At 42.2% G+C, this 17,534-nt stretch overlaps 1 protein-coding gene across 17 annotated transcripts in view; it reads left to right on the top strand.

The window, feature by feature from the left end:
• The window catches only part of LOC147114610 (focal adhesion kinase 1), a 630,568-nt gene that overhangs the window by 563,133 nt on the left and 49,901 nt on the right, over window positions 1-17,534 (top strand). For 15 of the 17 annotated variants that reach the window (XM_085992409.1, XM_085992410.1, XM_085992408.1 and 12 more), the window contains 3 exons: window positions 3,937-4,023; window positions 4,977-5,117; window positions 5,844-5,975. In XM_085992409.1, coding sequence (XP_085848535.1) covers window positions 3,937-4,023; window positions 4,977-5,117; window positions 5,844-5,975 — 360 coding nt within the window. The remainder of the gene's footprint in view (window positions 1-3,936; window positions 4,024-4,976; window positions 5,118-5,843; window positions 5,976-17,534) is intronic. The other 2 variants (XM_085992416.1, XM_085992424.1) reach the window with 1 other exon arrangement.

Genomic DNA, 17,534 nt, shown 5'->3' with positions numbered 1-17,534 from the left:
CTACTCTGTCTAGACCCTTCAAGATTTTGAGCACACCTATCAAATCTCCCCTCAACCTTCTCTGCTCTAAGGAGAACAACCCCAGCTTCTCCAGTCTATCCACGTAACTGAAGTCCCTCATCCATGGAACCATTCTTGTAAATCTTTTCTGCACCCTCTCTAAGGCCTTCACATCCTTCCTAAAGTGCTGTGCCCAGAATTGGACACAATACTCCAGTTTCGGCCGAACCAGTGTTTTATAAAGGTTCATCATAACTTCCTTGCTTTTGTACTCTGTCTCTATTTATAAAGCCCAGGATCCCATATGCTTTTTTTAATCGCTTTCTCAATCTGCCCTGCCACCTTCAACAATTTGTGCACATATACCCCCAGGTCTCTCTGTTCCTGCACCCCCTTTAGGATTGTACCCTTTAGTTTATATTGCCTCTCCTTGTTCTTCCTACCAAAATTATCACTTTGCACTTTTCTGTGTTAAATTTCATCTGCCACGTGTCAGCCCATTCCATCAGCCTGTCTATGTCCTCTTGAAGTCTATCACTATCCTCTGTTCACTATACTTCCAAGTTTTGTGTCATCTGCAAATTTTGAAATTGTGCCCCATACACCCAAGTCCAAGTCATTAATATACATCAAGAAAAGCAATGGTCCAAGTACCGACCCCTGGGGAACACCACTGTGCACCTTGCTCCAGTCTGAAAAACGACTGTCCACCACTACTCTCTGTTTCCTGTCACTTAGCCAATTTCGTATCCATGCTGCCACTGTCCCTTTTAATCCATGGGCTTCATCTTTACTGGCAAGCCTATTATGTGACACTTTATCAAACGCCTTTTGGAATGGCCTACTCCTGTTCATATATTGGCCTACTCCTGTTCATATGTTCCTATATATGTTTTTACAGCCATGTGTTGTAAAAAAATATATAGGAACATATGAATAGAAGTAGGCCGTTCAGCCGCTTGAGCCTGTTTCACAAAAATATACGCTTACCAGATATGAAGACATCTCTGATCAGCCAACTCAGCACAAGCCTCCTGCTGGCTTGTGTTAGGGTTTGGATCTAGCCTGTACCCTACCCACTCTGTATCTTTGGGGCCTTCATTGAAACTCTTTTTTTCCTTTATAAGTTTGCGGACTTGATTGCATTGTACTTTAAAAAAAATATTTTAAAGGTTACTTTACTGTTCTTGCCTAGTCAGATCCATGGGAGATTTAGTTGAGTTTTCAACACATGTATTTCCAAAGTGATAGTTAGGGTGTATGCTGGGCACAGATGCAGCAGAGAGGTATAAACTACTGTAATTATTTTAATGCACCTAGTGTAGAATATTGATTATTATTTAAAATCTTAAGAGCACACACTTTTTCTATCTCCTTGTACCATTATAAATTCCTGTGTCCCTATTTATAATATGGCTATGTAAATTTTCCATATTGTCATTGCAGTCTCCTGCCAGTGGAGTTGCTGCCAAAGCCTCCATTGGAGGGGGGTGTAATTACTACCTAACATGTATACATAGGCATGTGGGCATTTATAATGGAAATATTAAAATATAAGTAGAGAATGTGTGACTTAACTGGGAACTAAATTTTATCTGCCTGGCCCAATTATCTCCTCCCTCCATCCTGCTTAACCTGAAGACTGCATTTCATAATGTTTCTGTGGGGCTGAAATTCAACTTCAGCGGGGCCACTGAACAAGTGGTAACGAATCGGGAATTGCTAACACCCTGCCTGATTCTCCCCTCTATTCACCCTGTGTGCCTTGCCATGGGTGGTGAATTTAATAAATCTGGTTTTGAGCTTTTTGCTAACATTGCTTATGACATCCTATGAGCCTTTGATGTAATCATTGACTTCGATTCAAGGTGCACAGTTCTCCTGTGATGTGCAGTAAATTTACACGTGGTATCACTATAATTGCAATCACGTGATAGAATGACACTTAACTTCAGATCAGCTGATTATTCAAGACTGCCTTGCATCTGTCACTGTCATGATGACCACAACTAAACAAAAAGAAACTTGCCGGAGGAAATAAAACTGCCCCACAAACTCCAGCATTACATTTAGTGTAAAATAACTAGCTGAAATTGTATTTCAAGTGGGTAATGTATCTAGGGCTGAGACGGCTTTAGTAAATCACTTGATGTTTGTTATCATAATTATTTATTTATTTGCTGTTTGTGGGATCTTGCTGTGAGCATATTGGCTGGTGCATTTCACTACCTAATAACATTTCCAAAATTGGTTATAAAGCAGTTTGGAACATCCTGAGGATTGATAAGATGCTATAAATGTAAGTTCCTTCCATCCCTCCCTCTCTCACTGGGTGTTTGAAATTGTTGGCCGTTGTCAGATCAAAGTTTTAGCAGCACATCGACCAATTTTTTTCAATATTATAAATTGAAGACTTCACCGTGTATCCAGTTATATCAAGTCTTGGATGAGCGCAGTTTCCTCCTGTTAAACATTGGGACGACTGAAGCCATTGTCTTCCACCTCTGGCACATACTCCATACCCTTGCCGCTGATTCCATCTCCCTCCCGGTCACTGCTGGTTGAACCAGACCGTTCACAATCTCTGTGTCCTTATTTGATTCTGATCTATGCTACTGACCCCATATCTTCTCCATATCAAAGACTGTCTACTTCCACCTTCATAACATCGCCTGCCTGAAACCCTGCCTTAGTCCATCTCCTGCTGAAATACTCATCCATGCCTTTTTCACCTCCACACCCGACTATTCCAATGCTCTCCTGGCTAGCCCTCATGCTCAACCCTCTGTAAACCTCAGCTCATCCAAAACTCTGCTGCCCATATCCTATTCCACAACTAGTTTTGATCACCGATAACTTCCTCCGACTGCCATCCTTCCCTTCCTTCGCCTAACCGTTGGCAACCATGCTTCCAGCGGCCGAGGCCCCATACTTTGTAATTCCCCACCTAAACTCCTCCACCTCTCCATCTTTAAAACCCTCCGTAAAACCCACCTCTTTGACCAAGTTTTTGATCACCCCTCGTAATCTCTCGTTCCATGCCTTGCCTTTCATGTTTGTTGATTACACCTCTCAAGTGCCATAGGACATACTGAAGCATTAAAGGTGCTATATAAATGCAAGTTATTGTTTTTAAAAAAAACACAGCCAAAATATTGTGGTTAAAAATATTTACCAGCACTGCAGCAGTTTTAAAAAATGGCTAGGTGAGAATCCTATTCTTTGGAAAGCCTACTGGTAATAAATTTTGGCTTTATATTATCATTAAAATATATAAGCTCCTTTGGATGGACCTTTTTAGGCTATCTCGGTGGCAAATTCTATTTTAGCATGCTGAAAGAAACCATTCAATACCTTGCATGATACTTCAAAACACATACATTCTAAATGTATGTTTGTTTTAATAAAATTACTTCAAACACACTGCATTCCTTTTCTTGTTAGCCTCTGTATGCTTCAGCAGAAAAAAACGGACTGAAGATGGCACAGTTTGAAAATGATCCTTTTTGAACCTTGTCACTGTCTATAGTTTATGAGCAAGGAATTATTACCGCATTTAACAGTTAAATTTGCCTACCACTACACTGAATAATTGCAGAGGATGGTGTCTCCGCTTAACTGCATTTAATGAAAATTTGACTTATGACTAATACTCAAATTTACTTTAAAGCTGTAGAAATGTTATTTACACAAAGTAACCTGATGCCTTATAGGCCAAACATGGAATATTCCAGCTGTACGTATCAAAATTTACAACCCTGTCTAACTGTCTGAAGTAACCAATTTTCTTTCACACTTAGTGCACACATCATGTACCTGACCTCTCACATTATCTGTACAGTGCACGTACTTGGCTCTTTGTGTTCAGCTGTAACAGTGGATAATATTTACTGTGTATTTCTGTTGATGTTTGTTTTTGTTTTTATTCTGCAATAGCCCAGTAGACCAGGCTACCCAAGTCCAAGATCCAGTGATGGTTTCTTCCCCAGTCCACAACACATGGTACAACACAATCATTATCAGGTAAATAGCAGGCACTGTACCTTGTTTTAAATGTAAGATACCGAATGTTTAGAATAAAATAACACTGAATTAGAAATTTTATCCCCCTTGGTAAGGCAACACCTGGTGATAACATAACTTTGTTTCTGCGCTTCAGCTGACCTAGGACCAAATTCAGTGAGAGGGGTGATAATGTTGATAAGTTTATTAAAGATTGTGAATGGATCAGTTGTGGTATCTTAATCTGGCCTATAGTAGAGATAAATGTAGTATGGAATTCTAAACTTCCCCAAATATAGCACCTAACACTTAAGAGGCCAAGGACTGAGAGTGCGTTATTGCGGTAATAGCCATTCTATTGATGTTGGTGTTGGTTGCCATGGTATATTGTCAAGATGACACACACACACACACACACACACACACACACACACACACACACACACACACACGTACAAAAGCAAAATACTGCGGATTCTGGAAAACTGAAATAAAAACAGAAAATGCTGGAAATACTCAGCAGGTCAGGCAGCATCTGTGGAGAGAGAAACAGAGTTAACGTTTCAGAACTGGAAAAAATGCCCCAAAAAAAGCGTCTTGTTTTTCCAGCACTAATTGTCCCTTATTTATTAAGGGTACCTAAAAGAAAGTCTAATACTTCCACTGATCACAATGAAAGTATTGTAGTGTGTTACCAACATAATGGAAGCATTCCTACATACCTTGTACATCAGCCCTTAAGGAGAAGAAATAACCGGCCCAGAAAGTAAAATTGTAAGCCGTTCCAAGTGTGTTTTTTAATATTCTACTTCAATTTGCTTAAAATTGTACTGTAATTTTATTACAGCCCACTAAACATGTATAACTCTAGAATCCAATGCTTAAAATTCCACATTGGCATGACACTTCAGAGATAAAGTAATCTGTAGATGTAGTTACTGAAGATCATTCCAATCAATTATGTTTATTAATAGGTTTCTGGATATACTGGTTCACATGGAATTTCACCCATGCCTGGAAGTATATATTCTGCACAGGCGAGTGTATTAGATGCTCATGATTCCTGGAATCACCATAGGCCTCAGGATATTCCAATTTGGCCACAAAACCTGGAGGTAATACAATTGTGTGAACAAAGTATCCAATGAAGTGCAGCTTAATTGTAATAATACTGATATAGCTTACTGTAGTTGTCCTTCGAACATTGCAATAGTTATTGATGTTTGCTTCTGAAGACCCACCATCAAGTCATGATGTGGAATGTTTGAAAAAATATAAATCGATTCTAATCCAGATGCCAGCAAATCATCTCCTTGAATTGGACAGAACCAGGGATTTGAGATCCTTTACAATGTGTTACAAACAAAATAAGTATTGGATATTTCTAATTGAATTGAAAAGCAGTAATACAATCTGAGTTCAGATGATATCCTTACCTCAAGAGCGCTGTGATTGGATTACAATATTAAATTCACTTATCAGACTGTACGTAATGTGTAGTTTTGTTAGTTAATTCTTTTATTACAGTGCAGGCTGAGTTGCAACTTTTTTTTGTTGTTTTACATGTGGTGATGCATTAGATTTTGAAAATATCATGTTAAGATAAAAGAAAAGGTTGTTACTGATCTTTTTGTTGTAGGATCTGAAGTTATACTGGCTCCAGTTACCCTACATATTTAGGAAGGGGTGGAGATTGCACAAAAATGCAACGGTTGTCAACATTTTTGCACCAGTCCTGTAAAGCTTCAATCAATATTTTCAGTAATTTTGTACTGCATAAGTAGGCTCGCTGCCCAGGAACTGATGTGGTATGGCATCTAAAGGTTGAATTACATTTTCAGGATTCTGGCACTTTGGACATGCGTGGAATGGGGCAGATGCTCCCAACAAATGTTATGGAAGAACGGTTAATGAGGCAGCAACAGGAAATGGAGGAGGATCAGCGATGGCTTGAACAGGAAGAGAAGTTTCTGGTAATCCCTTGTTCAATGTCTTCAGCTCAATATACTGTATAACTACATATCATAGATTGATGTGGGAAAGTTAGCACGAAGCTGCACGGAATCAACAGGTGCCTATTGTGTATCCTCTGGATTAATCAGTTACCTGTACTTCAGGTTGTTTATGAAAAAGCTGTAATGGAAAACAATTGATGAGAAAATAACACTAGGTTGTGGCGGAGCCACTAAAGGACTCAAACCGTTTGTATATAATTCCCTTTAACAACATGTTAGCTACAGCCTGAGCCTGTACCTTTATTTATACTGTTTACTTGTATAGAGCGTGATTACTTTAACAGCGCGGGTAAACGCGATGATGTCACGCCGTACATCACGTGATCCCCCACTGGCAGGAAGAACGTCATGACGTCAACCACGGGACCAGCCAGCAGTCCTCGTGGAGCCTCCGAACTGAATAGACCTACACTCGATGTTCTCCTGCAGTTACTTGTTTAAACCTGTTAGTTTCCATTAAACTTCGTTTTGTTTAAGCGCCTGAGTGGACCTCAGTCTTTGGATAGGAACTAGACATTCCTACAAGGTCATACTTCAAAGCATTGTGTAAATGTTACCCAGCTTAATTTCTACTGTAAGCTTGGATATTCTTGTGTTTCCTAAATATTTATATTGGGTTATCTGATTTAAGTAATACAGGTAGACTACCTTTTATCCGAACTTCCGAAAACCGAAACCCTCTAAAAACCGAAGGTTTTTTCGTTCAGCGTAAGTCGTGCGCACGACATGACCAGAGTGGTGCACGACCCCCGCCGACGACCCCCCGCGGACCCCCGCCGACCCTGACCCCCGCCGACCCACCCCCGACAAATTTCCCAGTCTTATAAAATACCATCCGAAATTTTCCGAAAACCGAAACACGGCTGGTCCTGAGGTTTTCGGATAAAGGATAGTCTACCTGTAGTACATGCTTTATATACCTTTTGAAATGGTTTTCTACGTGACAACAGCAATTTTCTTTATAAAACGTCTTTAATCTAATAAACATTCTGACATACTTCACAGAGGAGAAATGGACATCAAGCAATAGAAAAAGAGTTGGGAGAAGTGACCGATAGCAGAAAATAGAGTCACGACAACTGAAAGCTGTGCCAGCACTGGTGGAGTTGAGTGAAGAATGGGGGGGATTCACACGATGCCAGAGTTAGAGGACTGAAGGATCAAGCTAGTGTGTATTGCTGGAGGACATTGCAAATGTAGTATGGACAAGGATATGGAGAGACTAGTAAAGGATGATAAAGGTTTTGAATTCAGTGCTTTGAAGGAGAGGGTTGCTGGGCGAGTGGGGGCTGATATGAGAGGTTTTGTTTTGGTCATGTTGCAAGTGTGTGTACAGTGGAGCTTGGGAAATCAGCAAGAACGACACTAAAGAATTGAAGTCTGTAGTAATGAAAGCATGGATATGGGTTTCAGCAATTGTGGAGGTGACACAAAGGCACAGCTGGATGTTGTTGTGAAAATTGGTAGTAAGCAAGCTTGGTAATGGGTAAGTTGTGAGGTTTGAAGCTCAACTCCAGTTGAACTGGACATGAGAGTTGCACACTATTTGGTTTGCCTGAGTCAGCAGCCAGGGAGGAGAATCGAGTCAGGCAACGGTATTGGTGTTTTGTTTCTGGAAGCCAAATAAGATGGCTTCAACCTTCCTATTATTCTAAAAAAGCTGAGGTGCTCTCCGGTCTCCTGGCCAATATTTATCCCTCCACCAACATCATTAAAACAGATTATCTGGTCATTATCACATTGCTGTTTGTGGGAGCTTGCTGTGCGCAAATTGGCTGCTGCGTTTCCTACATTACAAGAGTGACTACACTTCAAAAGTACTTCATCGGCTGTAAAACGCTTTGGGAGGTTGTGGAAGGCACTATATAAATACAAGTTCTTTCTTAGTCTGTTGTGCTCAGGCTTGGGATTGTTTTGCTCGCCCTAAAATTAGGTGTGACAGAATTTAACAGAAGTGCAGCTTGCCAAGAAAAGTTACATGATGCAGATATAGGCAGGAAGTGAATAGCTTGCAACGTGCCTTCAAAATGTAGGCATTCAAAGCACTTGCTTTTTATATTTTTGAAGACATTTTTGTACGTTGCAGTGCTTCTACCACTTCCTTTTGAGGAAACTGTGAAAACCATGAAAGTTTCCAGGGAAGATTGTGCTGAACAAAGTGATTCTCGTGTTTATTCAACCATTAGTGCAGTCCCTTTGGAGTAAAACAGTACGATGCTGTTACAACGAAGGAAAAGTGTTTTTTTGCAATTCATTCAAATAGTCTCTGAAAACAGGTACACCAAGATTACCCCTTTGCCCTGTCATTGGCGATGATGTCTAACTTTGCCATATTTCCCATGCACTGTAATAAACGTTCAGTGAACTGTATTTTCAAATCTTTCATACCCAAAGGCAGTTGAAGGACTTTATTTTGGCAAACAAAAGCACAAACATTCTGAAATTGGCAGGAGAGTTGTCCAAGAATGATTCAAGCTACTGAAATGACATAGCATTGTGCTAAATAAAGACTGAATGTTCATTTCATGCCTTAACCCACAGAGTTCCACACCCATTTTACATACTTGCATAGAGTCTACCACGTAGAAACAGGCCATTCGGCCCAACTTGTTTATGCTCCACACGAGCCTCCTCCCACCCTTCTTTAGCTAACCCTATCAGCATATCCTCTATTCCTTTCTCCCTCATGTGCTTCTGCTTAAATGCATCATTTGCCTCAACTACTCCTTGTCGTAGTACATTCCACTCTTTGGATAAAGAAGTTTCTCCTGAATTCTCTATTGGCTTTATTAGTGACTATCTTATATTTATGACCCCCTAGTTTAGAACACCCTCACAAGTGGAATCATTTTCTCTACATCTACCCTATCAAACTCTTTCATTATCTTAAAGACCTCTATCAGGTCACCCCTCGGCCTTTTTTCTAGAGAAAAGAGCCCCAGCCTGTTCAGCCTTTCCCGATAAGTATATCCTCTCTGTTCTGGTATCATCCTTGTGAATCTTTTTTCTGCACCTTCTCCAATGCCTCTATATCCTTTTCATAATATGGAGCCCAGAACTGTGCACAGTATTCCAAGTGTGGTCTAACCAAGGTTCTATACAAGTTTAACGTAACTTCTCTGCTTTTCAATTCTATCCCTCTAGAAAAGAACCCCAGTGATTGGTGTGCTCTTTTTACGGTCTTATTAATCTACAGTGCTACTTCTAGTGATTTGCATACCTGTACCCCTAGATCCGTTTGCTCCTCTACCCCATTTACACTCTTATTTTCCAAGTCGAATGTAGCCTCCTTATTCTTCCTACCAAAATGCACCACCTCACACTCATATTAAAATTAATTTGTCAATTACACGCACATTCTGCAAGATTATTAAAGTCCTCTTGTATTTTGCCGCATTCTTCATTTGTGTTAACTATACCCCCCAATTTTGGTGTTGTCCGCAAATTTCGAAATTGTACTTCCAATTCCCAAGTGCAAATTGTTCGTGTAAATTGTGAACAGCGGTCCCAGCACCGATCCCTGTGGAACACCACTTCCCACCTTTTGCCAGCCTGAGTAGCTACCATTAACCCCTACTCTTTTTTTGTTCTGTAGCCAGCTTGCTATCCATTCTGCTACCTGTCTCCTGACTCCACATGCTCTAACCTCAGTCATGAGACTATTACAGGGTACCTTATCGAAGACCTTTTGAAAATACAAATATATTACAGCTACTGCATTACCCTTGCCTAGTCTTGCTGTTACTTCTTCAAAGAATTCAGCAAGGTTAGTCGAACATGACCTTCCCATTTGAAATCCGTGGTGACTACTCTTTATTATATTTTTGGTTTCTAGATGTTTTTCTATTTTACCTTTGAGTAAAAATTCCATTATCTTTCCTATCGCTGACGGTAAACTAACCATTCTATAGTTCCCTGGACTTGATTTATCCCCCTTTTTAAATATAGGAATAACATTAGCTGTTTGCCAGTCCTCTGACACTGTTCCCTTTCAATTTTTATTTATATGTAATATTGTCTCTGCTATCTCTTCCCGAACTCCTTTTAATATGCACGGATGCAATCCATCGTACCAGAGGTTTTAAGTTTTTCTTTATTAGTTTATGGGATGTGGGCATCGCTGGCAAGGCCAGCATTTATTGCCCATCCCTAATTGCCCTTGAGAAGGTGGTACAGGTACAACACCGGTAATCCGGCACCCGACGGTCCGGCACCTTCAGTGGTCCGGCACGAGGAAGGTCCTGCTGTCACATTCCCTCCCTGGGATGGGTCCGGCTCGGGTCCCAGGACCGCCGCCGGGTCAGGATCAGCGCCTGGACCGCGCAGCATCACCGACGGCTCGGCGGAGCGATGGAGCCCTAGCAGCCTGTGGGCGGTGGGGTCGGCGGCGGCATAGGGAGGGCAGCAGCAGGAAGAGGAGGAGCAGGTGGTGGAAGTGTTTGTGGTGACTTTCGACACCTTCAGTGGTTCAGAATTTTCAGTGGTCCGGCACCGGCCTGGTCCCGAGGGTGCCGGATTACCGGTGTTGTACCTGTAGTGAGCCACCTTATTGAACCGCTGCAGTCTGCGTGCTGAAGGTACTCCCACAGTGCTGTTAGGTAGAGAGTTCCAGGATTTTGACCCAGCGACGATGAAGGATCAGCGATACACTTCTAAGTCAGGATGGTGTGTGACTTGGAAGTGGTGGTGCTCCCATTCACCTGCTGCCCTTGATTAGTTTATCAATCATCCGGCCCCCCCTTTCTACTTTAAATGTCTTTATATCTTTTTGATCTCCTCTTCTAATGTCATACCCACATTGTTAGTCTCCCTGGTAATACTGAGGCAAAGTAACTGTTCAATATTTCTGCCATTTCGCTGTCTTTACCTGTGAGTTTATCTTGTGTATCCCTTAGTGGTCCTGTCCCTATCCTGAATTTTGTTTTGTTCATGCATTTGTAAAATACTTTATTTCTTTTTATATTTCTCGATAATTTAATTTCATAGTTCCTTTTTACTTTCCAAATTGTTTTTTTTGACTTCTTTCCAAACCTCTTCATACCGTATTCCCTTTTGTCATCCTCCTTTATTGTCTATATACTTTTTTGTTTAGTTTCAATTTTACCTTTACCTCGCTATTCATTCATGGTGTTTGATTATTGGCTAGTTTGTTCTTGTTTTTTAGAGGAATATGTTTCTCATGTACAGCAATCTGGTTTACTTGCTGATTTAAGCGTGAAGTCAGAAGTGGGCACATTTTATTTTGTTGGAGCAAAATCTGAACCTCAAGGAAAAAAACATTTTTCAATATTTTGTACGCCCACCTTCATCCTTGACTCACTTACACAAGTCCACCCTTGATAGTTAAAACAAAAAAAATGCTCACTCCTATCTGTCTCTATGGGCTGGATTTTACCAACCAAGGCGAGTCCCGACCCCGCAGCTGTGTTGATCTGGGCCTCTGACATGATTTTGCCCTGATTAGGCTTGTTAAGGCCGCCCTGCGAGGTTCCCAGCCAATTTAAAGGAAGCGGGTCAGCCGGCTTCCTTAAAGGGGCCATATCCACATTCATTTTGACAGTTGTGCTGTCAGTGTTCTGCAGCACAAAGGTGCATGGCTTCTCCCATGACACACTCCATATGCTTATGGAGGGAGTCACAGCACGCAGGGAGGTTCTATTCCCTTCCCATGGGCGGAAGAGACCTCTCCAGGACATCAACGCAGCCTGGTTGCACATTGCACAGGAGGACACAAGCAGGGATGTCATCAGGAGGAGCAGGCTGCAGTGGCGCAAACATTTCAATGATCTCAGTAGATCACAAAACGTTACTGCAAAGCCACACTAAGCCTCATCCTGCTGTGCCACTCATCACATCCCCATCACTCTGCCTTCCCTACCCTACTCCTGCACATCCTTACTCACACCAATTTACCTTGCACCTCCACCCATCCCTCTCTATCGACATTATCGTTTCCCCATCTCATTAGCCACCCCTCACACTCGCCCTCATCCTTGTCCAATCAAACCAACTAACAAGGGTAGGCAGTTGGATGTTATCGCCAATGTTCATGTAAACTTTCTGTTAATGTGTTGTCAAATATTGAAATCTTTATTTTCAACACTTTTCCTTCTTGGACAGATCTGTATGCATCTTTGAAAGTGGCTGAGTGAGTTGCAGTGAATGTGAGACATAACGGTACCCTCCCCCCCGCCCCCCCCATGGTGTTGGCATTGTAGGGATGCTTTATGGTGTTGATGTGGGGTGGTGCCAACCTGGCGTATTATGTGGCAGCCAGGGTACAGCGTCAAGTGAAGTAAATCTGGCCTCCCGGGCAGCAATGTTCTCGGGTGCTGATGCCCTCTGTCCTGTTCAGCATCAGGTGATTGCGGAGCAGGTTGGTGCTGCTGGTGTGCCTGGTGATGTTGGTGTTAGGGTTGATCGTGGTAGGATTCTGAGGACCAAGGTGAGATTTCTTCAAGGGCACTGATGTTGATGGAATAGATGGCAGCTGAAGTTGAGATGACCGAAGTGATCTGTCAATGGTGAGAGAGGTTGTCCCAAGGAGGTGACACTGGATAGAGAGCTTGCTCCAAACAATTCAAACCTCCATAAAGCTGAAAAGTGTATTCCAAATCCTGAAGGCTCCAGCTTCTAAGATTGGAAATTGAACAGCTGTGAAATGGTAGCTTTTATACCACTTTACAGCTGTCACCTATTCACAGCAATGGAGCGTCATTGAGAACCCGACACACAATTACCTGACGTGATCCCCCGAGTGCCGGGAACCTCGTAAAAAACATGGAAAAATCATTCGGACCTAGTCAAATGCTGCTTAAATACCGTTAAGCAGCTTCTTAAGTATCTCAATTGCCTGACCCACTGCTTAGTGCCGGGCCTACAAACCGCAGGCAGAGCCAGCACTTGGGAAATTAACAAGGAGGTGGGTTCAGAGCGTATTTCCGCCCCACTGTCAATCACTGCCATTTTGACAGCGGACCCACCTCCAAACCCGCACTCACAGCACCGTTCTGGCACTGGTACAATGGGCCAAAAGGCCTCCCCTTGTACTGTAAATTTTTGATTCGATCATAACATTAGGAAAGAGAACCAAAAGAAATTAATCAATACAAATAACAGATTATTAAGAAGATTGGTGTTGGTGTTTGGCTCTGAGTGGGTGTGGTCTTGGAGCAGGCTACACGACCATTCTCGGCTGAATTGACATAAAGGCCTGGCAGCTAAATAGAACTGGGGGACAGCTAGCCACAAAAGATTATACAAAATGTAACTAAAAAAAATTGTGCACTTTTGCATTTTGACCCTTTTTATTTGTGAAGTTAATGCTTATGTTTCTGTAATAACCCGCTGTAATTGGAACAGGTATTAAGTTATTTTAACAGTCGGGTGTGCATGCCTAGATAAATCCCTGATCCAATTAAGTTTCACAAGCTCATGTAAAACTGACTCTTGGATCTACTTCTGTTCTCAAATCACCTTGGTATTGCCAACAGTGCCAGACACCAACTTCTGTATTATTGTACTATATTTAATTAGGTGATGATGAATTATTTATTGTGGGATTTACCCAAAGAGCGACAGCTTTGTTGGGAGGTGAGGTCAAGACAAATTTATACCACCTCATTCTTTATTGTCATAAAGCCTCATTTTATAAATCATTTGGTTAAATCTCAGCGAGACTATTGTGTCCAATTCTGGGCACCACACTTCAGAAAGGATGTCAAGACCTTGGAGAGGGTGCAGAGGAGATTTACCAGAATGGTACCAGGGATGAGGAAATTCAATTATGTGGAGAGACTAGAGAAGGTGGAATTATTCTCCATAGAGCAGAGAAGGTTACGGGGAGATTTTATAGAGGTGCTCAAAAATCTGAGTGGGTTTGATAGAGTAGATAGGGAGGAACTATTTCCACTGGCAGGGCGGTTGGTAAGCAGAATTTCTTTTACTCAGCAAGTTATGATCTGGAATGCACTGTCTGAAAAGGTGGTGGAAGCAGATTCAATTGTAACTTTCAAAACAGAATTGGATATGTGCCTAAAAAGGAAATATTTGCACGGCTGTGGGGAAAGAGCAGGAGAGTGGGAATAATTAGTTGTCTTTCAGAGAGCCGGCACAGGCACAGTGAGCCGAATGGCTGCCTCCTTGGTTGTATGATTCTATGTTGTCAGCACAGAGAGGGATCACATTCAGTCAGGGACAGGGTGACCTAAACTGAATGCATTCTCCAGGGCTTGTATAGCAGGCTACCCTTCATTAGTTCATGTGCCAGAAGATATTGGCCCAGAAATTCGGGTCGGGAGCTTCCCACGGTGCAAGCCCCCGACCTACACTTACCTAGCGCGCCGGCAGTTGAGGCCTGGGCCTGCGTGGATTTCCTGTCTGTGGCCCGGTCCAGCTCCCGGCGCGCTGTGCTTGGGTGATCCAGCGGCGTAGTTAGTGCGATGCGTCGGCTGGGATCACGTGAGCACTGGGCAACCAATCGGAGGAGGGAAAAGTCCATTCATGAGTTTGACAGAAAGAACTCATGAAAACTCCGGGCGCCCAAAACAGTACTTAACCTTAAAATAAATTTGAAAAAAAATCACACTATTTAAATCAACTATAAATAACATTAAATAACTATTTTAAACAATAATTTAAATTTTTGAAAAAAATAATTTTATAAAAATACAATTGCCTTACTGTAAAGTATTTAAAAATAATAAACCTGTGGGAAAAAATGTTCTAATTTTAATTAATTGACCACTGACCTTTTAAAATGAAGTCCTTACGCCTGGTTTTTAAATGTGTAAAATGTAGAGGCCTTCACGCACGGGCAAACCTGTATAAAAAAAAAGGAAGTTCAACGCGCACGCGCAGACTCCTGCACGCATGCGTTCGACCTCTGAACCCCTTGCGTAGTGCATGCAAGAAACCGGCACTTCCATCGGGTCCACGCGTGAGTACTCCATCCGTACTCACGCGTTGGGACCCGAATTTCTGGGCCATTAAATTAGGTGGTTGATGTATGCACTGACTTTTGATTTCCAGCTAAAACCGACAGAAGGTTCAAATCAGCAGTTTATTTTTATCAGGTTTGATGCTTTGTTTTTCAAAACAAGGGGGCATTTTTTATAACTCAGTATGAAAGAGATGAGTTTTTACTCAAACTAAGATCAAAATAAATTATGATCCCTGCTCCACTACTTAAGTAGAAGAACTGTTTTTACTTAATCAGTTACTTCAATTCTGTTGTAATTTCACCCCAAAAAGTTAACTGCTTTAAAAAGAAAAATCTCCAATCATATTAACATTCAAATCTTTTTTTTAATTGTGGTGGTAATGTGTTTGAAGATTCTAATGGTTTCAATTAAGTGAATAGTTAAGACTTCAGTCACCAGCAGAACTGCATGATTTCTTGCCAAAAGCCAAGATTAGAATTGGGTGGTACAGTGTGTTCTCCAATTCACGATGTCACAGCTGCAGATTCGTTACCACATATTCCCACACAGCTTGTTCCTGATCTCAGCTGTGCTGTTCGTGGTTAGGAAGCATTGCTTAGCAGAGGTTAAGCACGTCCCTGGAACTAGAAACACAAAATTAGATGGTAACTCAGATTTGCTTCTTAGAAATTCCAGACCTAGGAACCGGTCACCTAAATCACCCAGCATCGTCAACAACAACAGCTTGCCTTTATAAAATGCCTTTGAAAGAAAATTCCAAGGTGCTCACAGACAGCTGTAAGTCACTAAAACAGACATTGAACCAGAAGGGGAGAGGTTGGGAGGGGCTGCCAAGAGCTTGGTTAGAGAAATGGGTTTTGAGAAGGTTTTTCAAAGGATAAAAGGGAGGTGGAGAATTTTAGGGAGGGAATTTCAGGATTTCAGTTGATGTCGAGGTGAAGGAGGGCAATGTTGAGGAGGTGGATGTAATTGTGGAATAAGTGTTCTTTGTGATGGAAAGGATGTGGAGTCTGAAGCTAAGCTTAGGGTTGAACGAGGTTGCAAGTTTTAGTTGAGCCTGAGATGTGGCTGGGGAGGAGAATGGAATCAGTGGCAACAGAGTGGAGTTTGTGGCAGGGACTGAAGACGATAGCTTCGGCCTTCCCAACAAAGAACTGGCGTGTGATTCATCCAAGATTGGATGTCAGATAATCAGTCTGACAGCACAAAGCAGTCAGACATGCAGTGGAGAGAAAGAGCTGAGTGTCATTGGCATACATGTGGAGTAGTGCCTGAGTACAGTCAGGAGGGGAAAGTGGGTGATCAGGGGTTAAGTGAAAAGAGGATCAAAAAAGCAAGAGGTGGGTATCGCAGCGGATGGAGATGGGGGAGAAACTGCAGAGAGATGAGGGTTCCAGGCTAGAGTGGCAAAAGAAAGGCTTTTCATGACAGAGATGCATGAGCTCCTTGTACTTGCTTTTGAGGTGAGGGTAAAAATGACAGGAAGAAGGCTTTAATAAAATTGTCATAGAAAAAGGAGATTGGGGGTTATCTCTACCCTCCAGGATGATCTGGAGTATTGGGTAGTTTTAGCTGAGAAGAGCAAACCATATTGGATGGTTTGGGCAGTTGTCGACTGGTATGCTCAAATTTATGCCCTTCAGACTCGAAGGAGCATAGGTGATGGCTATACCAAGGGAAACAGCAAGGGTAGGTGACTTTGATCGTTTTGCTGGTAATAAGAACATCGAAGATAGACGCAAGACTGCAGTCCAGCACATCAACGTGGAAGGGCAGAGCTGGGAGATTTGAGAGTGAGGTTGTAAAGGTCCTGGGAAGAGCTTTTTCCATGGGTGAATTGTAGGAGATAGATTATGGGTGGTAAGGGAGACAAGGAAGGGGTCAGAGGTATCGTAGTCAGAAATTGAGACTGTGGGTCTGCTGACCTACATTTGCACCTTGCAATGTTTTTCTACATTAAAGGTAATATATAAAAGGTGGTGGTGGTTGTTGTTGTTGAGAGGCCACACAAAAAGGGAGGTTGCAGGTGGCCAGGGTTGGGGGAGTTTATATTGAAGGTGAGATTAGGGGAGGATTGGAAGGTAGTGCGTTTTCAGGAAAAGTGGGTATGCAGTTGAGGTGAAAATTGAAATTACCGAGTATGAGTGACCACCCAGTGCAGAGGCCAGGAGAAGAGGGGGCATCTCAGGGAGGAAGTCAACTCCGAGGGTGGTAAACAGCTTTTTAAATGAAAGGTGTGAAGAATGGAAAAGAATAAGGTGCTCAAAGACGGGAAGGTCTCGGATGAGTAGGCCAAGGTGTGACTTGGAAATGAGGACAAGTGCCACTGCCATGGCTTTACCAGGTGGTGAAAGGTATAGCCCGGAAGAGAGGCTTCTTTAAAGGGGAAGGAGTTGCTCACTAAGAGTTGTGTTCATGCCAGAATTTAGCTGTCAGCCTTGGCTCAGTGGCAGTACTCTCACTTATGAGTCAGAAGATCGTGGATTCAAGATCCACTCTCGAGACTTGAACACATAATCTAGGCTGACACTTCCGTACAGTGCTGAGAGACTACTGCATTATCAGAAGTGCCATC

Source organism: Somniosus microcephalus, chromosome 7 (genome assembly GCF_052327205.1).
Source record: "Somniosus microcephalus isolate GS21.2 chromosome 7, FLI_Smic_1.0, whole genome shotgun sequence".
In the NCBI taxonomy this organism is placed as follows: Eukaryota; Metazoa; Chordata; class Chondrichthyes; order Squaliformes; family Somniosidae; genus Somniosus; species Somniosus microcephalus.
The sequence above is the reverse complement of the archived record's forward strand: the minus strand, read 5'-3'. Positions and strand labels throughout refer to the sequence as shown.